This window comes from Lolium perenne, chromosome 7 (assembly GCF_019359855.2).
Source record: "Lolium perenne isolate Kyuss_39 chromosome 7, Kyuss_2.0, whole genome shotgun sequence".
Taxonomy (NCBI): Eukaryota; Viridiplantae; Streptophyta; class Magnoliopsida; order Poales; family Poaceae; genus Lolium; species Lolium perenne.
This window is the reverse complement of record NC_067250.2, coordinates 311,660,407-311,682,655: the sequence shown is the minus strand read 5'-3', so window position 1 is coordinate 311,682,655 and position 22,249 is coordinate 311,660,407. Positions and strand designations below refer to the sequence as shown.

The 22,249-nt window shown below is 47.6% G+C and overlaps 1 protein-coding gene across 1 annotated transcript; it reads left to right on the top strand.

The window, feature by feature from the left end:
• The first annotated feature begins 2,315 nt into the window (after positions 1-2,315).
• Positions 2,316-17,926, top strand: LOC139834026 (uncharacterized). The gene is made up of 6 exons (XM_071824411.1): positions 2,316-3,495; positions 4,785-5,643; positions 16,601-16,751; positions 16,872-16,945; positions 17,054-17,553; positions 17,733-17,926. The coding sequence occupies exons 1-6, from the start codon at positions 2,316-2,318 to the stop codon at positions 17,924-17,926; spliced, it is 2,958 nt and encodes a 985-aa protein (XP_071680512.1).
• Positions 17,927-22,249: the final 4,323 nt, after the last annotated feature.

Sequence of the window (22,249 nt, the reverse complement as noted above, 5' to 3'; positions counted from 1 at the left end):
GGTGGGACAAGTTCGCCTGCGACCTCGCGCTCGAGCCCGACTGCCAGCTCACCTTCCTCTACGAGGGGGACGGCGAGATGATCGTCAAGGTGTTCGACGACACAGCCTGCCGCAGGCACTACCACACCGACGAATCCGGCTTGAACACCGATAGTTAAAACTGTTAGAGTGTTCTTTCTTTGCAGTGAATATGGCTACGAGTCAATTGAAGCCAGTAGTGAAGGTTTCTAGTTGTTCTTCCTCGAAAGAACCAACATGGGTACCATCACCAGCTGGATTTTCCAGTTTGGGTGACTGGGAGTTCCTGAGAGTGTTCTTTCTTGGCAGCGAACATACGAAACCAACACTACTGACTTTTCTTATTTTGCAATGTTTTAATTTGTGTCAACCATGGTTCAAACTATGTATTAGTTTGTGTAAACCATGTTCCGAATTATGTATTAGTTTGTGTAAAACCATGTTCCAATATGTAATGTTTGGAACTATGTTTAAATGGAGAAAAGAAAAAAAACAAGTAGAAAAAAATGCTTACCCCGTTGGAGCCACCCCCAGACGCAAACCGGCGCACGGACAATTAAATACGTCGCCCGGTTGGAGATGCCCTCACAACATAGTTGGATCGATGAATAGCAACAACAGCAACAACCAAAAAAAAAAAGAGCCAACACAGTAGGGTTTTGCTTGTTCCACGGATTTTAGGGTACAGGCCGGGCCAAGTTGCACCGGCCTTTTATTAGGACGGGCCCAGAGCAAGGTTCACCCCCCATTGCTGCCGGCCTACCCGACCGTGAAATGCCCCCAACTTGGGTTTGTGTCAGCTCCGCTCCCCGTAGCTTGGGGTGACAGGCCCGCGCTACCGGTACCCAGCTAGCTGCGAGAGATGAAAAATATCTCCTTTTAACTTGGTCGTCAACGCTGCCAATTACCGGTATGGGACTAAATAATTTCGCATCATAAAGTACCCTGCGTCGCCCGCCCCTTCCGAACAGAGGAGCACCATCCTTCTCCAGCCCGCAGCCGCTCCCTCGTGTGACATGGCGCGGTGAGGCAAGGGAATCGGCGCGGCAATCACCATAGATATGGCACGGCATGGGCGCCGGGTTGTGGCGTTGGCAGCTGGGCGCTTAACAGTAATGGCGTCCAAGGTCCCAAAGCTGATCGCCCCTCCCCACATGCTGGATGGGCCTAATGCAAACTTACGCGCGCAGAGGTGACGTTCCAAGCTAGTACTCGTCATGATCCACACGGCATGCAGACTGCCGCTCCTATGTACAACATGCATCAACAATTATCCCCTCGACCATAGTTACGCACGCATGCATGCCATGGCCCAGGCCCCAGGCGGCCACCTAGCTAGAGAGCTATACGTATTAGCGTAGTGTGAACCCGTCGACGATCATGCATGCGTGCCTGGCCGTCCCTCCCCGCCGTGACATTAACGGCGCACGATGGTCGACTCGCTTTTAGAGCTTATCTTTTCTGAAGGGGCCGGTTAGATTATCTCTACCGACACATTCTAAATAGGCGGCCTTGGAGTGAAAGATTTGAGGCTACAGGGGCTGGCCCTTAGAGTGAGATGGTGTTGGCTACGTCGCACGGATCCTTTCAGGCCATGGCAAGGGCTGCCTGCGCTCAACGACACGGAAGCTAATGAGGTGTTCCAGAGCTTGGCAATTTTCAGAGTGGGAGATGGAGAGAGCACTTTATTTTGGACAGACAGATGGATAGATGGGAGAAGCGCGGGGAACATTGCCCCGGAGGTGACGTCCTTAGTCCCCACTGTTAAACATATGTATTCTGGTTTAGGTTGTAGGTATGGAGGAGTCCTCCACCCTACCGGTTTCTCCCTCTCCCGTATCTCTCTTGGTTTCCTTGTAACAACCGGCTTTGTGCCAATATATTAACACGCAATCGTGCAGATCAAAGCACGTTCCACGCTACAACTTTCATATGGTATCAGAGCGTCTCTTCCGAGACCTCTAGCTGCCAAGATCTGTTTCGCCCACGACCAAAACTTCGACGACAAGCCGCCGCGATTCAATCGCCGCCGCCTCACGACCCGACGACAAGCCCGACGACAAGCCGCCGCGATCCAATCGCCGCGCCTCACGACCCGACGACAAACCCTACGACTGCCGCCGCGATTCGATTATCGCTGCCGCCTCTACAACTCGACGACTACTGCCACCGTTGCTCTCTGCAACAGTCGCTGCCTACGATCAAGACTGCCGCCGCTGTTTTGCAGCCGCCGCCATCTACAACTACGACTGCCGCCGCTGCTGTGACTTTCCAGCCGCCGCTGCCCACACAACATCATGAGCTCTTCGTCGTCTTCATCGACGCTGGCCGCCGCTCTTGGCGTGCCTCCCACACAGACCCTCAACCGCACCAACCATCTTGCATGGAAGGCGCTGGTTCTTCCCGCGTTCCGCGGAGCTCGTGTCATGGGCCTCATCCTTGGCATTGATAAAGCACCGCCTGAGACCCTGGAAGAAGAAGATGAGAACAAGAAGTTGATTGAAGTTCCAAATCCTGCCTATGATACATGGATTGCAAGGGATCAACAAGTCCTGCCTTTTCTCCTAAATTCATTGTCCCCGGATATTTTGTCCCATGTTTTGGGTGCAGAGTCCTCCGCTGAAGCCTGGTCAATGATTGATGGCATGTTCAAGACTGCAGCCCGCTCCAAAACTCAGCATCTTCGGAGCCAACTCAATGACACCAAGAAGCTATCCCTGAGTGTCGATGATTATTTCACCAAGATGAAGGGATTTGCCTCTGAACTGGCAGCTGTTGGCAAGCCTCTTGACGACGATGATCTGGTGGGATATCTTCTTCGCGGACTTGACAAGGATCACTATAATTCTCTCATCACAAACATCAATGGCAAGGCTGACACAACGCTCGATGAATTCTTTGGGCAACTCAGCTCTTATGATATGCGCAACGGCACCGGCCATGGAACTCATGAAGGTTTCACCTCCTCTGCCAACATTATTCGCCGAGGACAGGAGAACGATCGTGATCGTGACTATCGTCCACGTGCTCGGAGCCCTGACCGTCGCGATCGTGGACGCCAGGAGTATAGAGGAGGTGGCGGTGGCAACTTCCGCCGTGACCGTCGGGATGTCACTCGTGCAGGAGGTGACCGTGATGATCGCTCCCGTCGACGGACTGATGATCGTCGCCAGGACAGTGGCAAGGGACACCGTCGCCCTGACCGTAACCCGACGCCGTTTGTGGACACAACGTGTCAAATCTGCAACATCTATGGACATCCTGCAAAGGACTGCTGGTGGCGCTATGGTGACGATGATGACTCTGATGATCGAGGTTCCAAAGGTGACAAGAGCGCAAACCATGCTTCGTATGGTGTTGACACGAACTGGTACTCGGATACGGGTGCTACTGATCACATCACTAGTGAGCTAAGCAAGCTTACTACACATGAGAAGTACACAGGACATGACCGTGTGCGCACGGCCGAAGGTACAGGTATGCACATTAGTCATATTGGGCATTCAAAATTTACACATCCTCTTGGTTCCTTTCATCTTAAAAATGTGCTTCATGTTCCCAGTGCATCAAAGAACCTTCTCTATGTTCATAAATTCACTCTTGATAACCATGTTTTTATTGAGTTTCACCCTTTCTTTTTCTTGATCAAGGACATAAAGACACGAAGAACTCTGTTTAGGGGTCCCTGCTACGATGGTCTCTATCCTTTGTTGCCCATGTTCCATGAGACCTCCAAGCTCGCCTACACTGCAATAAAGCCGTCATCCTCTACATGGCATCGTCGTTTAGGTCATCCATCTTCTTTTATAGTTCAACAAGTTCTTAGGAAGAATAAAATAGCTTACACCCCAGAAAGCACTCCATATGTTTGTGATTCTTGTCAATTAGCCAAGAGTCATCAGCTACCATATCCCATATCCACTAGTGTTTCTACTGCTCCTTTAGAGCAAGTGTTCTCTGATGTATGGGGCCCCGCTCCTCTTTCTGTGGGAAAACATGCCTATTATGTAAGCTTCATCGATGATTTTAGTAAATTTACATGGATATATTTGCTCAAAAAGCGTTCTGATGTTTATCAAGCTTTTCTCAATTACCAACAATATGTTGAACGCAAGTTTGATAGGAAAATTGTTACTATGCAAACTGATTGGGGTGGTGAGTATGAAAAATTAAATGGTTTCTTTCAGAAGGTTGGCATCACACATCATGTTTCTTGTCCTCATGCTCATCAGCAAAATGGTTCAGCTGAAAGAAAACATCGTCATATTGTTGAGGTTGGTCTTGCCTTACTTGCTAATGCCTCTATGCCTCTTAAGTTCTGGGATGAAGCTTTCCTTACAACCACTTTTCTTATCAATATTCTTCCTAGCAAAGTCCTTGATTTTGAATCTCCAACTGAGAGTCTTCTTCATATCACACCTAATTATGATGCTCTTCGCACTTTTGGTTGTGCTTGTTGGCCTAACCTTCGTCCCTACAATAAACGCAAACTTGCTTTTCATTCAAAACAATGTGTTTTCCTTGGCTATAGTCCTCTCCACAAGGGTGTCAAATGTCTTGATATATCCACTGGACGTGTCTATATTTCTCGAGATGTTGTCTTTGATGAGAATGTCTTCCCTTTCGCTGCATTACATCCCAATGCTGGTTCTCGTCTCAAACAAGATATTTTGCTTCTTCCATCCACCACAATTCCTTCCCAAGAGGATGCTGCTAATTTTGATGACCCTATTGTGCCTATTGTGTCTTGTACTAATGTGTTGCAGGATGGAGAAGCAACAAAAAAAACTGTACTGAAAACGGAGCTCAAAATCGTTCGGAAACTTCAGAAAACTGGTTATCATCACATGTGGCAGAAGATGACGAAACTAGTTCAGAACACGAGGCGGAACATTCTTCTGCTCTGACAGATCCCGAGGCAGATGACTCTGAGGAGATCCTGTCTGATCCCGAGGTGGATGCTGCTCCTGACGCCAATCTGCAGCAGTCTGGGTCGTCTACCCCGCATGTCACGTCCGCGCGCTCGCCCACGCGTGTTGCCCGCTCTGCGTCAGGCGCCCGCTCCGCGCCAGACGGCCATGCCTCTGATACGTCCACGTCATCCGCGCCAGATGACAACGCCCCAGGAGCGGCCACGCGTCAGCAGCCGAGTAGCTCGACGGGGCCTCACATGCATGGTTCTCCTGCAGGATCTGGTGCGCAGTCTGCTGGCCAGGGAGGATCTTCTACATCCTCTAGTGCTGCATATGACTCTGTGGGCAGTCCAGGTGTGTCTTCCGATAATTCACCGCCATCTTCGCCAGTGCAATCTGCACCACCAGTGCAGTCTATGCAGCTATCACCTATTCGCACCCGGCTCCAACGAGGTATTAAAAATCCGAAGAAGTATACTGATGGTACAATCCGCAATGGCATGTTTACTTCCACAGGTGAACCATGTACACTGACAGAAGCTTTAGGTGATGAAAATTGGTGCAATGCTATGCATGAAGAGTACAAGGCATTGATGGATAATAAAACCTGGCATCTTGTTCCTCCAAGTAGAAACAAGAATCTAATTGACTGCAAATGGGTTTATCGCATAAAGAAGAAGGCAGATGGCACAATTGATAGGTATAAGGCAAGGTTGGTTGCAAAAGGTTTTAAACAACGATATGGCATTGATTATGAAGATATGTTCAGTCCTTGTTGGCGTCCGAAACCCACCGGCGAGCAACGGCTGGCAACACGAAGAGCCGGGAACAACCTAGAGCTGCGGTTGGCCCTGGTCCCTCCGAGCGATGGCCCGCAAAGCTCCTGGTACGCACGTCCCGATGCTGGTGCAAGGGCGTGCCACCTGATCTATACCTGATCAGGAAGGTGATGGATTTGCTTCGCTTAGCTTCCTGCATGGCATACACGTAAACATTAAATACGAGCCTCGATCGGCTCTCAGGTTGTCCTGTGAATCGGCTCAAGGAGCCGATCCACCCATGGTTCGTATGAGGTCTACGATCACATGGAGGTCCTGCTTGATCGATATATAGCTAAAACGACCTACAACGATTTAGGGTTTTCACCGCATAATCGGAACATCCTACGCGTGATTGAGCCTGGCAGCCATGCACGGTGATAACAAACCAACCCTAGACAAGGCCTAAAAACCAACATGAAGTTGATCCCCGGAACATCTTGTCTAGGGCTAGTAAACTACACCCTACGTGCTACTGGATCCTTCAACCTGTTTGTAAGGCCTAACTATGCAGATATTAAACTAATCCTTGAAGAACAAGGAGCAATCATAACGGATAGGATCTACTAGATAATGATCAAGCAAGGTGTCGCCCTTACACCTAAGATAGGTGTAAGGGCGGCTAGACGTCTAAGGGTTGCATGGACGAAAGCATGTATCGTGGTAAAACAATGCTAACCCTAACACATCTATGATAACTACGTTGCTCGCCATCAACAAGGCTTCAGCACGAGCAACGCATGAACGACGAATAAACGTGTACTGCCTAGATCGCAAGATGCGATCTAGGCAGCATGATGCTTACCCGGAAGAAACCCTCGAAACAAAGTGGTTGGCGATGCGCCTAGATTGGTTTGTGATGAACGTGATTGTTGTTTTTTCTCAATAACCCTAGATACACATTTATAGTCCGTAGACTTTCTAACGTGGGAATAATCCCAACCGTGTACGAGCCAAATTCTAACTAACCGACACGTATCCTACTATATTTACAGATACAAGGGCAAACTCGCCCAAACTTCGTGTACAAGGCCGCTTCATGTGTATCTTCCATGTATATTCTTCAAGCCCAATCTTGAACGCGGCCCACCTCTAATCCAGTCAAATTCTGGTGATAACACATGCCCCCCTGGTTTTGGAATTGATAATTCCAAAATCACTCTGCTTTTTCTTCGTCGGGTCATGTCGTGGCAGAGCAAAACCGTCGCAGTATCCTTCATCATGATGCCTCGTCTTCTCAACTTCTCCGCGTGATTTGACCGTTGTTTTTTTTTCTCTTTGGGTACCACTTCCTCGGAAACTGCTATGGCATTGAATCTCCACTATATCCCCTTTTATTTAACCGCGCCGAACAGTTCGCCTCTTCATCCCCTTGCTCTGTTCTGGCCATCGGCACCCAAAAAAAATTCCCCATCTCCTGTAACCATGTCTTCCTCTTCTTCCTCCTCCGCCTCGTCGGATCTTTCTTCCCAGTCCTTCTCCTCTTCGTCCTCCTCCACCTCGTCAGATCTATTCTCCGATTCTTCCTCATCTCGTGAGCCGACGCCGGAGTGGGGCTCGCTGGCGGCGCACGACATCCTCGCCGCATCGGAGTGGGACAAGGAGGACCACGAGCCCTACGTCTGGTCCGAGGACGACAAGTCCTTGACCAGTGGCGACGACGACCTTCAGTTCCTCGCCGATGGGGAGCTGGAAGCAACGAGCGAGGACGACTCGTTCTCCTGGGACGGCTACACTTCCTCCGAGGAGGAGGAAGAAGAAGACGACGACGACTCCCTCGAGGACTATCCGCCGGCGAAGCGCTTCCGCGCCGGATCGGATGATGACGACGACAACGACGACGAGGAGGAGGAGGAGGCTCCCATAGAGGGCTATGGGAGCAGCGACGAGGAGCTCGCCGGCAGCAGCACCGACGAGAGCTCCGACGACGAGGGCAGCGACGGCCCGTAGAGTAGGGTCTACTAGTATAGGTCTAGCAGTAGCAGCAGATTGGCCAATAGGCCTTTCTTTTGTTCTTCCTCCCTTGAGCAATCGGCTCTTTCTTTGTAAGAAATCCTCTTATTAATGAAGAAAATATTCCCCTATTAACTCTTGCTCTCTTACCAAATTGGCCGATTGTCAAATGAAGTCGCTGCACAAAGAGCCGATGGCAGGGCATCGGCTTGCACCCTAAACACAATTTGAGGCCAACAGTTGCCTACTCGCACGGTCAAACAGATCTCATCCGTGTCCACGCCATCCTCCAATCTCAAACGCGCAGATTCATCTCCTCAGCAAATCTAATGAGGAAATCATCTCAGATGCCATGATTTCTGGCTTGTAACTGATCTGTTAACCTGCCCAATTGAGCTTGTCCTGTCTAGAGTCGATGGCTATGCATCGGCTATACTGGTATCCATATTTCTCAAGTCGACGTCTGCGCATCGGCTGTAATTGTAAAAAAAAAAAATTTACTGGCCGATTTTATGAATCGGCCCCCATGTTTTACTGCCCATCGTCCCACATGCTTGGGAAATATTTCTTGAGGTGCTGACCATTGACAGCTGCTGGGAACTTAGCGCCGTCCAACTGCTCCAGCATGTATGCATTACCCTTCAAAACCTGGACGACTTTGTATGGACCGTGCCAATTAGGAGACCATTTGCCATATGCTTTATCCTTGGTTCCTAATGGCAATACTGCTTCCCATACTAGATCACCAACTTGGAACTCCTTTGGTCTCACCTTCTTATTGTATGCACGAGCTACCCTGGCTTTGTTCTCTTTAATCTTCTCCAACGACCAAAGTCTAAGTTCCGTTGCATCCTCAATAGTATCACTCATCAGAGCTGCATATTCTTCAGATGTCAAGTCATTCTGAAACGTGACACGTCTTGATCCAGCCGTAATTTCCCAAGGCAATACGGCTTCCTTCCCATAGACGAGCTGGTATGGCGAAGTTTTTATAGCTCCATGGCTTGACATGCGATAGGCCCACAAAGCTTCTGACAATGTCTCATGCCAAACCCTAGGGTTCTCGTCAATTTTCCTCTTAATCAGCTTGATCAGGCTCTGGTTGGACGCTTCAGCTTGCCCGTTGGCTTGGGCATAGTATGGAGATGACCGGATCAGCTTAATTCCCATTTCATCACATAATTTTCTGAATTCTTTAGAGATGAAGACCGAACCTCCATCGGTCGTGATGGTCTGAGGAATCCCGAACCTATGAATGACGTGTTCTTTCACAAATTTGATAACATCTTCTGATTTTACCTTCTTCATAGGGACGGCCTCCACCCATTTGGTGAAGTAATCTGTAATGGCCAGGATCCACTCGTGGCCTTTGCTCGACGCAGGATGGATCTTGCCGATCATATCCATGCCCCAACCTCGGAATGGCCAAGGCTTGATGATGGGATTCATTGCTGATGCGGGTACCATCTGAATCTTCCCGAACATCTGACACGCTTGGCATCCCTTGTAGTACTTGAAGCAATCCTCAAGCATGGTGGGCCAATAAAACCCTGATCGCCTGATCAGCCACTTCATCTTATGAGCCGACTGGTGAGTTCCACAGGCGCCTTCATGCACCTCATGTAGGAGCCGATTAGACTCAGTTGGTCCCAGGCACTTGAGCAGTAAGCCTTCCAACGTCCTGTAGAACATGTCATCTCCTATAAGGACATATTTCATGGCCTTGTATCTTATCCGTTTAGGTGCCCCCCGAGCCGAATCTTTCAAGTAATTGAAGATATCGGCTCTCCAGTCATCTTGTTCTAGGAACTGCACCTGAACTTCTGACCCGTCTAGTATATCCTTATAGCATGACGCCATCTGTGCGAGATCATTGGCCTCGGTATTTTGAGATCTTGGGACCCAATTGAAGTTGATGTACCGAAATTTCGTCATCAGCTCGCGGCATTCCATCCAATACGGGAAGAGTGACTCACTCTCGCACTTGTACTCATCCGTGAGCTGGGAGATCACCAACTTCGATCTCCAAAAAGTTCCACCGCTTCTGCCTCAGCCTCCAAAAGCAACTCCATTCCCCTGCGTACTGCCTCATACTCAGCGACATTGTTAGTGCAAGGGGTAGATAACCTGATGGAGAAGGAATAATTTGCCCCCCGAGGCGACACGAGCAAAATGCCGATGCCACAACCGTCGTCACAAGCCGATCCATCGAAGAACATAGCCCATGCACGTACAGATAGTGCTGCTATATTAGTATTAATCCGCTCAGCTATGAGATCGGCCAACGCTTGTCCCTTGACTGCTTTCGCAGGCTGATACCGGAGATCGAATTCCGATAACGCAAACATCCACTTACCAAGTCGGCCTTTCAAAACAGGAGCCGACAGCATGTGCTTGACAACGTCTGACTTGCATATGACGATGATTTCTGCCGTCAAAAGGATGTGATGAAGCTTGGTGCAGGTGAAGAACAGGCAGAGGCATAACTTCTCGACCTCAGGATACCTTGTCTCTGCATCCAACATCCTCCTGCTGAGGTAGAATACGACCTTTTCAACACCCTCGTAGAGTTGCACCACCACCGAAGCGATGGACGTGTCAGCTACTGACAAGTAGATATAGAATAGCCTGTCTTGCTGGGGTGGAACTAGCACAGGCGGCGTTGTTAGATACCGCTTAATCTCGTCAAACGCTCGCTTCTTCGCCCCCGATGAAACTCATCATTAGACTTAATCTTCACCAACGCCATGAACGGCTCAATTCGTCCTGACAGGTTAGAGATGAATCGTCTGACGAAGTTGATCTTGCCGATAAGACGTTGGAGCTCCTTCTTCGTGGTAGGAGGCTGCATGGTACGTACTGCCTCTTGACTTTTCAGGCTGATCTCAATTCCTCGTTCATGAACCAGAAAACCTAGGAACTGACCGGCCGTCACACCAAAGGCACACTTCTTTGGATTCATTCTCAGTCCGAACTTCCGAGTTCGGTCTAGGATGCGTCGTAAATCATCCAAGTGTCCCTCCATGGAAACAGACTTGACTACCACGTCATCGATGTAGATTTCCACCAACTTGCCGATCAGATCATGAAAAATATAATTCATGGCTCGTTGGTACGTTGCACCGGCATTCTTCAGCCCAAAAGTCATGACCACGTATTCAAACAAGCCCACCGACCCTGGTACTCTGAATGCAGTCTTGTGTATATCTTCTGGAGCCATGAAGATCTGGTTGTAGCCGGCGTTGCCATCCATGAAACTCAACACCTTGTGGCCAGCAGCTGCATTGATCAATGTTTCTGCCACAGGCATTGGGTATTCATCCTTTGGAGTGGCTCTGTTGAGATCTCGGAAATCTATCGCCACGCGCCATCGGCCGTCCTTTTTCTCTACAGGTACGATACTGGAGATCCATTCAGCGTACCTGCATGGCCTGATGAACCCGGCGGCTAGCATTTTCTTGATCTCTTTCTTGACTTCTTCGAGAATTTCGGCCTTCATCTGACGTGCTCGTTGTTGGAATGGCTGAAATCCTTTCTTTAGAGGGAGCCGATGCTCAATGATGCTCCTGTCTAACCCAGGCATCTCTGTGTAATCCCATGCAAAGCAATCCGGGTACTCTTTTAAAAGAGCTATCATCTGGCTCCTGAGATATGGATCTAACTTTTTGCTGATGAAAGTTGGTCGTGGCTTATCCCCAGGACCAATGTCGACTTCTTCTAGCTCATCAGCCGATGTAAACCCATACCCTAGCTTTCCGTCACCTGTTAGATCGACACTGAACACAGGGAAAACGTGTGGTAAGGATAATATGGGCCGATTGCCGGAATCGGCCCCCATTTTGGTTGCATTGCTCAATGAAGGTTTACATCGTGGTCTTGCTTTACTATGACTACGTGACATGCTTGAGACAAGATCATTACTTTTTATTTTTTTGGGGCCGATCACAAGGATCGGCCTTGCCACGTACGTCCATAGCTTTTGCTCTTGTTACACGGTCAGGCCGGTGGATAAGACCAGCCTCACCCTGTTTTTTGTCACGTCGATGCGCTCGCAGTCGTCCAAAGTGATGCCTGAGAGTGGCTCTTGGCCTGCCGTCTCCCAAACGTTCATGCCAGCCGTTGAAATCTCGGCTGAGTCATCTGCGTGGACGACCTCGACTTCATCTCCATCCCACTGTATCAAGCATTGGTGCATTGTAGATGGGATGCAACAGTTGGCGTGGATCCAATCTCTGCCTAGCAGGACAGCATAAGTACTTTTGCTGTCGACGATGAAGAATGTCGTAGGGATGGTTTTCCTCCCTACGGTCAGATCCACGTTCAGAACACCTTGTGCTTCGGATGCTTGGCCGTTGAAATCGCTCAGTGTAACGTTGGTCTTGATCAGATCCGAGCTAGAGCGTCCCAACCGACGTAGCATGGAGTATGGCATGATGTTGACGGCCGCTCCGGTGTCCACCAACATCTTGTTGACAGGTTGCCCATTGATATAACCTCGTAAGTACAGGGCTTTCAGGTGTCTGTAGCTTCTTTCTCGTGGCTTCTCGAAGATAACTGGTCGTGGGCCATAGTCAAGTTGTGCCACAGGTGCTTCGTCTAATCCTGGAGCACAAAACTCCGCTGGAAGGATGAACACCATGTTTGTACCAGCCGATGTCTCATCATCGGCTTTCCTTTGCTTGGGGCGCCACTCCATCTTTTGTGGTCGAACCTCTTCATCCAGGGTTCGTTGAATTTTCGCGGCCAGATCAGGCCGCGCCTTCCTTAACGTGTGCAGGTATAACCTTTCGGCTTCCTCCAAACCACGTAGTCGCTGAACCCTACGCTTTTGGGAACGGCTGAGTCCATCAGGGCACCACCTTGGCTGGTGGTACTTATCTTCTTCTTCTTCATCGTCATCTTCTAACTCCTCGAGATCTTCCACCCGAGCGGACTCAGCTTGCTTGTTCCGAGATGGGAGAGGTCCCAGACGCTTGAACACTGACACGTCTCATGTGCTCTTCTTCTTCTGTCTACATTCTGGGCAGTTGCCGATTGTAGGCAATCGGCTCATTCCTGAATCCCAGCAGTGTTTGAAGAAGGGACAGTCCCAGTGCTTGTCCACGTCCCTTGCTCTCCTGACTTGTTCTTGGCATGGCGCTCATGTCTCTCCTCGTCTCGATCATGCCGACGATGTCTCCTGGCGTCCCTGTTAGCCAGACGATCTCTTTCATCGTCGTCGTTGTATCGTCGGCGTTGGTCGTACTGACTCACATATTTGTTGAGGAGATGATCAGAGAGAGGTCGTTGATATCGCACATTCTTCACTTCTCCCTCTGTGATGTAGCGCTTGCCATCGTGTCGGAGCCGATCGCGCGGAACGGCTTCTTCCTTGTCCTTGCTACGAGAGCGGCTGCCCTCGTCTCTGTCCTTACCAGAGTGGTGCCCAGGCCCTACCATGTTAATGCTGAACGAGAAACCTGGCTGGCACCTCCCAGGGTAAGTGCACTCCACCATGTTAACGGCGGGGAAGGGGTGCGTGTCGACTTTCATAGCGTAATGGTTAAAGATTAGATGCCCTTGCTCTATCGCCATTTGGATCTGCTGACGCCACACCCTGCAGTCGTTGGTGGTATGGGTGAACGTGTTATGCCATTTGCAGTATGGCTTTCCGTTCAACTCCTGTGTCGTGGGGGTTTTTAGGCCTTCGGGTAACTTTAGCTGCTTCTCCTTGAGTAAGAGGTCGAAAATTTGCTCAGCTTTGGTCACGTCGAAGTCAAACCCTCTTGGAGGCCCTTGTGGCTTAACCCACTTGCAGGACACGGGGCTTGCCCCCCGAGTCCATTCAGCCACTGCTACCTCTTGATCTCCCGCAGAGCCTTCATCTTCATCGGCCTCAACCAGGACTACTGCACGCTTGAATTTGTCCTGGTACAAGTCTGGGTGGCGCTATTCATATAATGACAGTTTCTGAACCATATGCGCCAGCGAAGGGTAGTCTGCTTGGGAAGCCATATCCTTGATCGGTGATGCGAGACCCACTACCGCCAACTCGACTGCTTCTTTTTCAGTCAAACGAGCCGAATAGCATCGGTTCCTAACGGTCCTGAAGCGCTGGATGTACTCTGACACTGTTTCTTCGCGCTTCTGACGTACTTGTGCTAGATCGGCAATGCCAGCCTCGGAAGCCTCTGAATGATATTGCATGTGGAACTGCTCTTCCATCTGCTTCCAAGTCCGGATTGAATCTGGTGGCAGCGAGGTGTACCACCCGAAAGCCGATCCTGTGAGAGACTGTGCAAAGAACCTCACACGTAGTTCATCTGATGCTGAGATCGTGCCCAGCTGCGCAAAATATCGGCTCACATGCTCGATCGAACTGGAGCCATCTGACCCACTAAACTTGGAGAACTCAGGGAGCCGATATTTGGGTGGTAGTGGGATCAAATCGTACTCGTTGGGGTACGGCTTGGAATAGCTGATTGCCCTCCTTTTCGGCACCATGCCGAACTGGTCTCTCAAGATTGTACTGATCTGATCCGCGGTGCTGGCTGCAGGAGTCGAGCTCTGAAGATTCGCTGGAGTGGCGTACTTAGCCAGCCATGCTTGCTTCTCAAGCTCTGAGCTAGCTGCAGGAGTTGAGCTTTGGAGGTTTGTTGGCGTGGCATACTTGGCTAGCTACGTCTGCTTCTCACGATCTGAGCCAGCTGCAGGAGTTGAGTTCTGGAGGTTCGTCGGAGTGGCGTACTTAGCTAGCCACGTCTGCTTCTCAAGTTCTGATCCAGAAGCTCCTCCTGCTGTCCCAGAAGTCCCTGCTGTCGTAGTCTGGTTCGTGAGTGTCCAGCTACTGCAATCTGGCACGTATGTGCACGTGTATCCGTGAGGGATCTCCTTAGGCGCCTCATACAAGAACTGGTAATCACTAGGGTCACCACCGATCTTGTGGACGACGAATGCCGGTGAGCTCGGCACTTCTGGTGTTGCCAACGTGAACGGCAGCGGTGGTCGGGACTGGAGTGGTATCTCTCCTTGGTGAGTCCCTAGAGCAGGTCCTGACGGAGAGTACTGATGCCTCATGATTTCCTGGATCACCCGAAGGGCGACACGCTCCAAAGTGTTCACCAGGTTCTCAGAATGGTGGTGTAGCGAATGTGCTACCATGAAATTAATCTCCTGACGCAGAGACCTGGTGCGTTCTTCTGAAGGGGTAGACAGGTCCACCCCATCGAGCGCGCCTTCAGGCGAGAACCCTTTCCACCTGATGCCGTGTGAGCGGGTCCTCTGGAAAGAGCCGATGAGGTCGGCTTCGAGGATAGCTTTGACCTCGTCATACTTCTTCTTGAGCTCCTAAGTCAGATCCTCGTACGTGACTGGAGTACCTTCCGCCATCTCAGATGTAGATGGCGATGCAGTTGATGTCGAAGACAGTCCCACTGGGCGTGCCAGAATGTGTTGGCGTCCGAAACCCACCGGCGAGCAACGGCTGGCAACACGAAGAGCCGGGAACAACCTAGAGCTGCGGCTGGCCCTGGTCCCTCCGAGCGACGGCCTGCAAAGCTCCTGGTACGCACGTCCCGATGCTGGTGCAAGGGCGTGCCACCTGATCTATACCTGATCAGGAAGGTGATGGATTTGCTTCGCTTAGCTTCCTGCATGGCATACACGTAAACATTAAATACGAGCCTCGATCGGCTCTCAGGTTGTCCTGTGAATCGGCTCAAGGAGCCGATCCACCCATGGTTCATATGAGGTCTACGATCACATGGAGGTCCTGCTTGATCGATATATAGCTAAAACGACCTACAACGATTTAGGGTTTTCACCGCATAATCGGAACATCCTACGCGTGATTGAGCCTGGCAGCCACGCACGGTGATAACAAACCAACCCTAGACAAGGCCTGAAAACCAACATGAAGTTGATCCCCGGAACATCTTGTCTAGGGCTAGCAAACTACACCCTACATGCTACTGGATCCTTCAACCCGTTTGCAAGGCCTAACTATGCAGATATTAAACTAATCCTTGAAGAACAAGGAGCAATCATAACGGATCGGATCTACTAGATAATGATCAAGCAAGGTGCCGCCCTTACACCTAAGATAGGTGTAAGGGCGGCTAGACGTCTAAGGGTTGCATGGACGAAAGCATGTATCGTGGTAAAACAATGCTAACCCTAACACATCTATGATAACTATGTTGCTCGCCATCAACAAGGCTTCAGCACGAGCAACGCATGAACGATGAATAAACGTGTACTGCCTAGATCGCAAGATGCGATCTAGGCAGCATGATGCTTACCCGGAAGAAACCCTCGAAATAAAGGGGTTGGCGATGCGCCTAGATTGGTTTGTGATGAACGTGATTGTTGTTTTTTCTCAATAACCCTAGATACACATTTATAGTCCGTAGACTTTCTAACGTGGGAATAATCCCAACCGTGTACGAGCCAAATTCTAACTAACCGACACGTATCCTACTATATTTACAGATACAAGGGCAAACTCGCCCAAACTTCGTGTACAAGGCCGCTTCATGTATATCTTCCATGTATATTCTTCAAGCCCAATTTTGAACGCGGCCCACCTCTAATCCAGTCAAATTCTGGTGATAACAGTCCTGTGGTTAAAATTGCTACTATCAGAATTGTTCTGGCTCTTTCTGTTTCTAGAGGTTGGAGTCTACGGCAGCTAGATGTCAAGAACGCGTTTCTTCATGGTGTTCTGGAAGAGGAAGTATATATGAGACAACCTCCAGGTTTTGAAGATCCTAATGTTCCTAATTACATTTGCAAACTTGATAAAGCTTTATATGGACTGAAGCAAGCTCCTAGAGCCTGGTATTCTAGGCTCAGCTCAAAGTTATGTGATCTTGGTTTTATACCATCAAAGGCTGACACCTCATTGTTTCTCTTCAACAGAGCAAGTATTACTATATTTGTCCTGATATATGTTGATGATATCATAGTAACAAGCTCCTCTGATCATGCTATTTCTGCTTTGCTTCAAGATCTCAATAAGAACTTTGCCATCAAGGATTTAGGAGATTTGCACTACTTTCTTGGTATTGAGGTAACAAGGATGCGTAATGGCCTGTTGCTAACACAGGAAAAATATGCCAATGATTTGCTTCATAAGGTCGGCATGCAAGGTTGTAAGTCAGCCCCAATACCTTTGTCCTCTACTGAACAGTTGTCTCTTACAGACGGTATACCTCTAGGATCTGATGATAGCACTCAGTATAGAAGTATTGTTGGAGGATTGCAGTATTTAACTCTGACACGACCAGATTTGGCATACTCAGTTAATAAGGTGTGTTAGTATCTTCATGCCCCTACTACAGAACATTGGACAGCTGCGAAACGTATTCTCAGATATGTGAAAGACACTGTGAACACTGGGATTACCTTTGTCAAGTCCTCCTCCACATTTCTTAGTGCTTTTTCAGATGCAGACTGGGCAGGTTCCATTGATGATAGAAGGTCTACGGGAGGTTTTGCTATATTTATTGGACCAAATTTGGTATCTTGGAGTTCTAGAAAACAAGCTACGGTATCCAGGTCAAGTACTGAAGCTGAATATAAATCTTTAGCAAATGCCACAGCTGAGATGATATGGGTTGAAGCTCTTCTTAGAGAACTTGGAGTAAAATTGAAAGAAAAACCATGCCTTTGGTGTGACAATTTGGGTGCTACCTATTTGTCTGCAAATCCAGTGTTTCATGCTCGTACTAAGCATATTGAGATCGATTTTCATTTTGTGAGAGAACGAGTTGCAAGAAACTTGCTAAACATCAGATTTATCTCAAGTAAAGATCAGGTTGCAGATGGTTTTATGAAGGCTCTTCCAATCAAGAAACTAGAGGAGTTTAAGCGTAATCTCAACCTTTCTACATGTTTAGATTAAGGGGGAGTGTTAAACATATGTATTCTGGTTTAGGTTGTAGGTATGGAGGAGTCCTCCACCCTACCGGTTTCTCCCTCTCCCGTATCTCTCTTGGTTTCCTTGTAACAACCGGCTTTGTGCCATATATATTAACACGCAATCGTGCAGATCAAAGCACGTTCCACGCTACAACTTTCATACCCACTAGGAGAAGGAACTCTAGGAAGGTCAGTGATGCTTTGCAGGAAGAAGCTTGGCTATCTGATATTGTGGGAGATCTGTCCATTGATGGTTGGATGCAGTGCACCCTCCTTTGGGAGGCGATTGAGGGAGTTCCCAGGGATGACAGTAGGCCGGACTAGTTTGCCTGGCGGGGATCGACGTCTGGCAAGTACACCACCAGTGCGACATACGACATGCTATGCCAGGGGAGGATATCTTGGGCCATGGCAAAGCCGGTTTGGAGGTCGTTTGCACCGCTTAAGTGCAAAATCTTTGGTTGGCTGGCTCTTAGATACAGGCTCTGGACTTCGGACAGGAGGGCTCGGCATGGTCTGCAGGACAACCCGGACCCCCTGCGCTACCTGTTTGCAGGAGGAGGACACCGTTGATCATATTCTATCGCATTGTCCGTACGCCAGAATGGTTTGGTTTGGATGCTTGACAAGGCTGGGATCACAGCTCCAGGTGCCACAGGAGGACATCAATCTAGAGCGCTGGTGGACGGAGGCGAGGAAGAGGCTTCGTAGGGAGGATAGGAGAGAGTTTGACACTCTACTCCTGTTGATTGCCTGGACGCTCTGGAAACAAAGGAATGCTAGAGGAGTTCGCCCTTTGGAGGGCTGCGAGAGGAGGGGAGCGGAGAGTCATGCTACGAGAGTAGGCTGCTAGGCTAGGGTGGTGTGTGTGGGTCGACCGCGGGTAGATGCTCGCATCCCCCGTTGGTCTCTTGTATATTTTGTGATTGGATGAAACCTTTGTTCCTGCAAATCCCTTTGACTGATGCTATTAAATTGCCTCCTTATTCAAAGTATATGAAAGATATTGTCTCTAACAAAAGGAAAATTCCCAATGAGGAGATTTCCACTATGCTTGCTAATTACTCTTTCAATGGTAAAGTTCCAAAGAAGCTGGGTGACCCAGGTATACCGACTATTTCTTGTTCCATCAAGAATAATTATGTTAGAACTGCTCTATGTGATTTGGGAGCAGGTGTTAGTGTCATGCCTTTTTCTCTTTACAAGAGACTTTATTTAGATAAGTTGATACCGACTGATATATCTTTGCAAATGGCTGATAAATCTACTGCTATTCCTATTGGTATATGTGAGGATGTTCCTGTTCCTGTTCAAGTTACTAATAATTGCTTAATATTAACTGATTTTGTTGTGTTGGAAATGCCTGAAGATGATAATATGTCTATTATTCTTGGGAGACCTTTTCTTAACACTGCAGGGGCTGTTATTGATTGCAATAAAGGAAAAGTTACTTTCAATGTTGATGATAAGGAGCATATTGTTTATTTTCCAAAGAGGATTGATAAAGTATGTGGAGTTAACACAATTTCTAATGTGAGAACTATCAAAGTGGGAGTTATTGATTGTCCTATATATGAGCCTAAAGAAGGATATCAAAATATTATGATTGGATCCATATCAATACAATACAAGGTAACATGATTGATTTGAGGTTTATTTCTTCTGATGTCATGTAAAATTTATTTGGTGGCAAGACTTGATCAACCTTGTTAACAAGTACATTTTATATGCATAGAGGATCTAAACAACATTTCTTTCTTCCTCCACTTGTTCTACTTGCTGTAGCACTACTTATTTTGCAAGGTTCTTTAATTGTTTAGAGGTTTGAAAATCTTTTTCTGCCCTGTAATAATAATTTTAACACCCAGAAATGTGTATTTTTCAAAGTTTTCAAAAATTTACAAAAATTATACCGTCGGTCTTATTTTTCGAAGAGCTACCTGGGAGCACCTGGGGCTGACCAGTGGGGCACCCCAGGGCTGCACCCCATGTGCCGGCGCGGCCAAGGAGGGGGCGCGCCACCCTGTGGTGTGGGCCCCTCCTTGCCCCACTAAGTCATCTCTTCCTCCCATTCTACTCTCTCTCCCGAAAAAACTCGTACCAACTTTCTCTCACTCGCGTTTTTGCTCAAGAGCTCGGGATTCTTTGATCTCTTTGCTCAGCCCAGATTTCTGTCTGAAATTTGGCACATTTGCTCTCCGGTATGTGACTCCTCCGATTATCCAAATAGAATTTTGTTTGGTTGAGTATATCTTGAATATTTTGCTGCTGTAGGTAACATGTTAAGTGAGCTTGCATGCTTGTTCTAAGTTGTAAAAATTAGTTTTGATGCATGTTTAGTACTCTACCAAGTTCCTATAGCAGTTTCCCTCATTTATATGTCTCCAAATCAACTTTTATAATGTTTGTTGAAAAATTTCAGAAAATGGAGTGGAATAGGCACCAACTTAACCAACAAGAATTGGAGGTGCAACAAGTTATGAGAGTTCACCACGAAGAAGGAGTATACCCCTCCTATTACCCATGCACCGATTTTATGAGGAACGCAGGAATCTTGCAAGATGTTCAAAATCTGATTTCCAATGCAGGGTTGGAAAGTTTTGTTGTTGGTGAACCTTACCAATATGCAAAACTGACCATGTCAGTGGTGCAGGATTTTGAATTCAATTGGTCTCAACCTAACCCCATGGTTCGATACAAAATTTATAATAAAACTGTCAACTTGCCCTTTGATGATTTTTGTGCAGCAATTAGAGTGCCACAATGGGGATCATGCGAGAAGGTTAGGGGACTGCCGCAGGAGCTCTTGAGTCTATACAAGACGATCTGTCAAGGGAGAAGCTTCTCAGATGAGAGTGGTAAAATTCGTAGTATTCAACTCCCAGCTATTCGCTACTTTGCTTACTTCATCACCAAGTGCGTTCTTGCTAGAAAGAATGCAAATAAGTTATCTATCCAGGATTTGGCTTTCCTAGTTGCTGCATTGCAATGTGATAGGACTTATAATTTGTGTGCTTTGATAGCCTTTAGACTTGCTACTAACCGTGAGAAGGGAGGATTTGTGGAGGTCTCATCGCCTCTCGTTTGCTAGCTATGCATGGTGTAGAACCTCACCCTCTTGATGTTCAGCTCTCCATAGAGAAACTTGACATTGTTTCCATGATAAAACATGACTTTGTTTCTGATTGGTCAAATTTGAGTAACCTGTCTTATAAGATAACATTTTACAAGAAAAATTGGAGAACAACTAAAAAAACTGAAAGGCTAGTAGGATTGCATGCACCTGCTTTGTTTAACCTTGATCCCAGGGAAAATTGGTCAGACACGGAAGATGAACTAAATGCATACATAGAGGGGGATGGCCATCATGCAGGGGACGACACGGAGGAGGCCGAGGAACACCTCGACTTGTCATCCGATGCAGCGAGCTCTTCGCATCAATATTTTGGGCATGTGGAGCCTTCACCCTTTTCTTCTGCACCGGGACCTTATTATGACCACGCCATGTATGATCCACCGGCGTGGAACCCTGACCCTCGCTGGGGTTGATCTCCACTTAGGCCAAAAGCTTAAGCTTGTGGGGAGGTATGCCGGCATCACTCATTCATTGCATATTACAATTGCTGGATACTTGTACATACTTGTTTAGCTTCTTAAAGTGGTTTCTAATAAGAGGGAGATGATATTTGGGGAAGTGCTGTTTGAAAACAGATTCTGGACTGATACCAAAAAAATTCCCAAAAACAGCCAGAACGTTATTTTGCGAAACCAATTTTTGTGCATGTTCCCCAGGTTATTATCTAACTTTCATTAGTTGAGCACTTTTCAAGCTGAGCAGGGAAGATTTTTGTAAAGATCGATTACTGTACTGCTATCAAGTTTGATGAATTTTTGCTACTTTGTGTTTATGTGACTCTTTTAGTTTTCATTCTTTTGTTTTTGCTTTGCTTCTTTCCTAAAACACAAAAAGACCAAAAATATTTCCGTTGTTTCTCTTTACCATTTGTTTATTTTGGTTTCTTGCTCCTATTTTGCTTTATTTGCTATCGTTGGTTTGCTATAAGAAAATCCAAAAAGATTTTACTTTGTTTGCTTGTTTCCTTTTATTCTTGTTTCCAATTCGAAAACACCAAAAATATTTGTTGTTCTTCTTTGGTTTTGTAAAGTTCATTATGGAGTTCAGCGGTCTCCGGTGGCTGGAGCTTGATTTTCATTCCATATTTTCAAGCTACACAAGTGAAAGGCAATAATGACGATCTACGACAACTCGACTGTGGTGAGAGGCTGGTATGAACTCTATTTGTTTTCATTTTTTGTACATATACTCATCCATGTGAGCATGCTTAGTTGGTTCATGTGAGGTATATGCCATTTAAGAAATTCTAGTAGTTCATGATCTCTCATGTTTAGCTCCAATTTATTAATATGAGTAGCATGTCATAAATATTTGCTTGCATTGTTTTATTCATAAATAGGTATGACATTGTGGTATCCTCCTCTGAATAATTCACTTGAATCGATGATTTACTTTGCCTTAGAGTTCTTGTATCACTTTTATGCCTCCGTTAATTTATTTTGTCGCAAGCATGATTATGACAGTTATTGCTCTCTTGATTGTCGCTTCCCAGTCTATTGCTAGCCTTCACT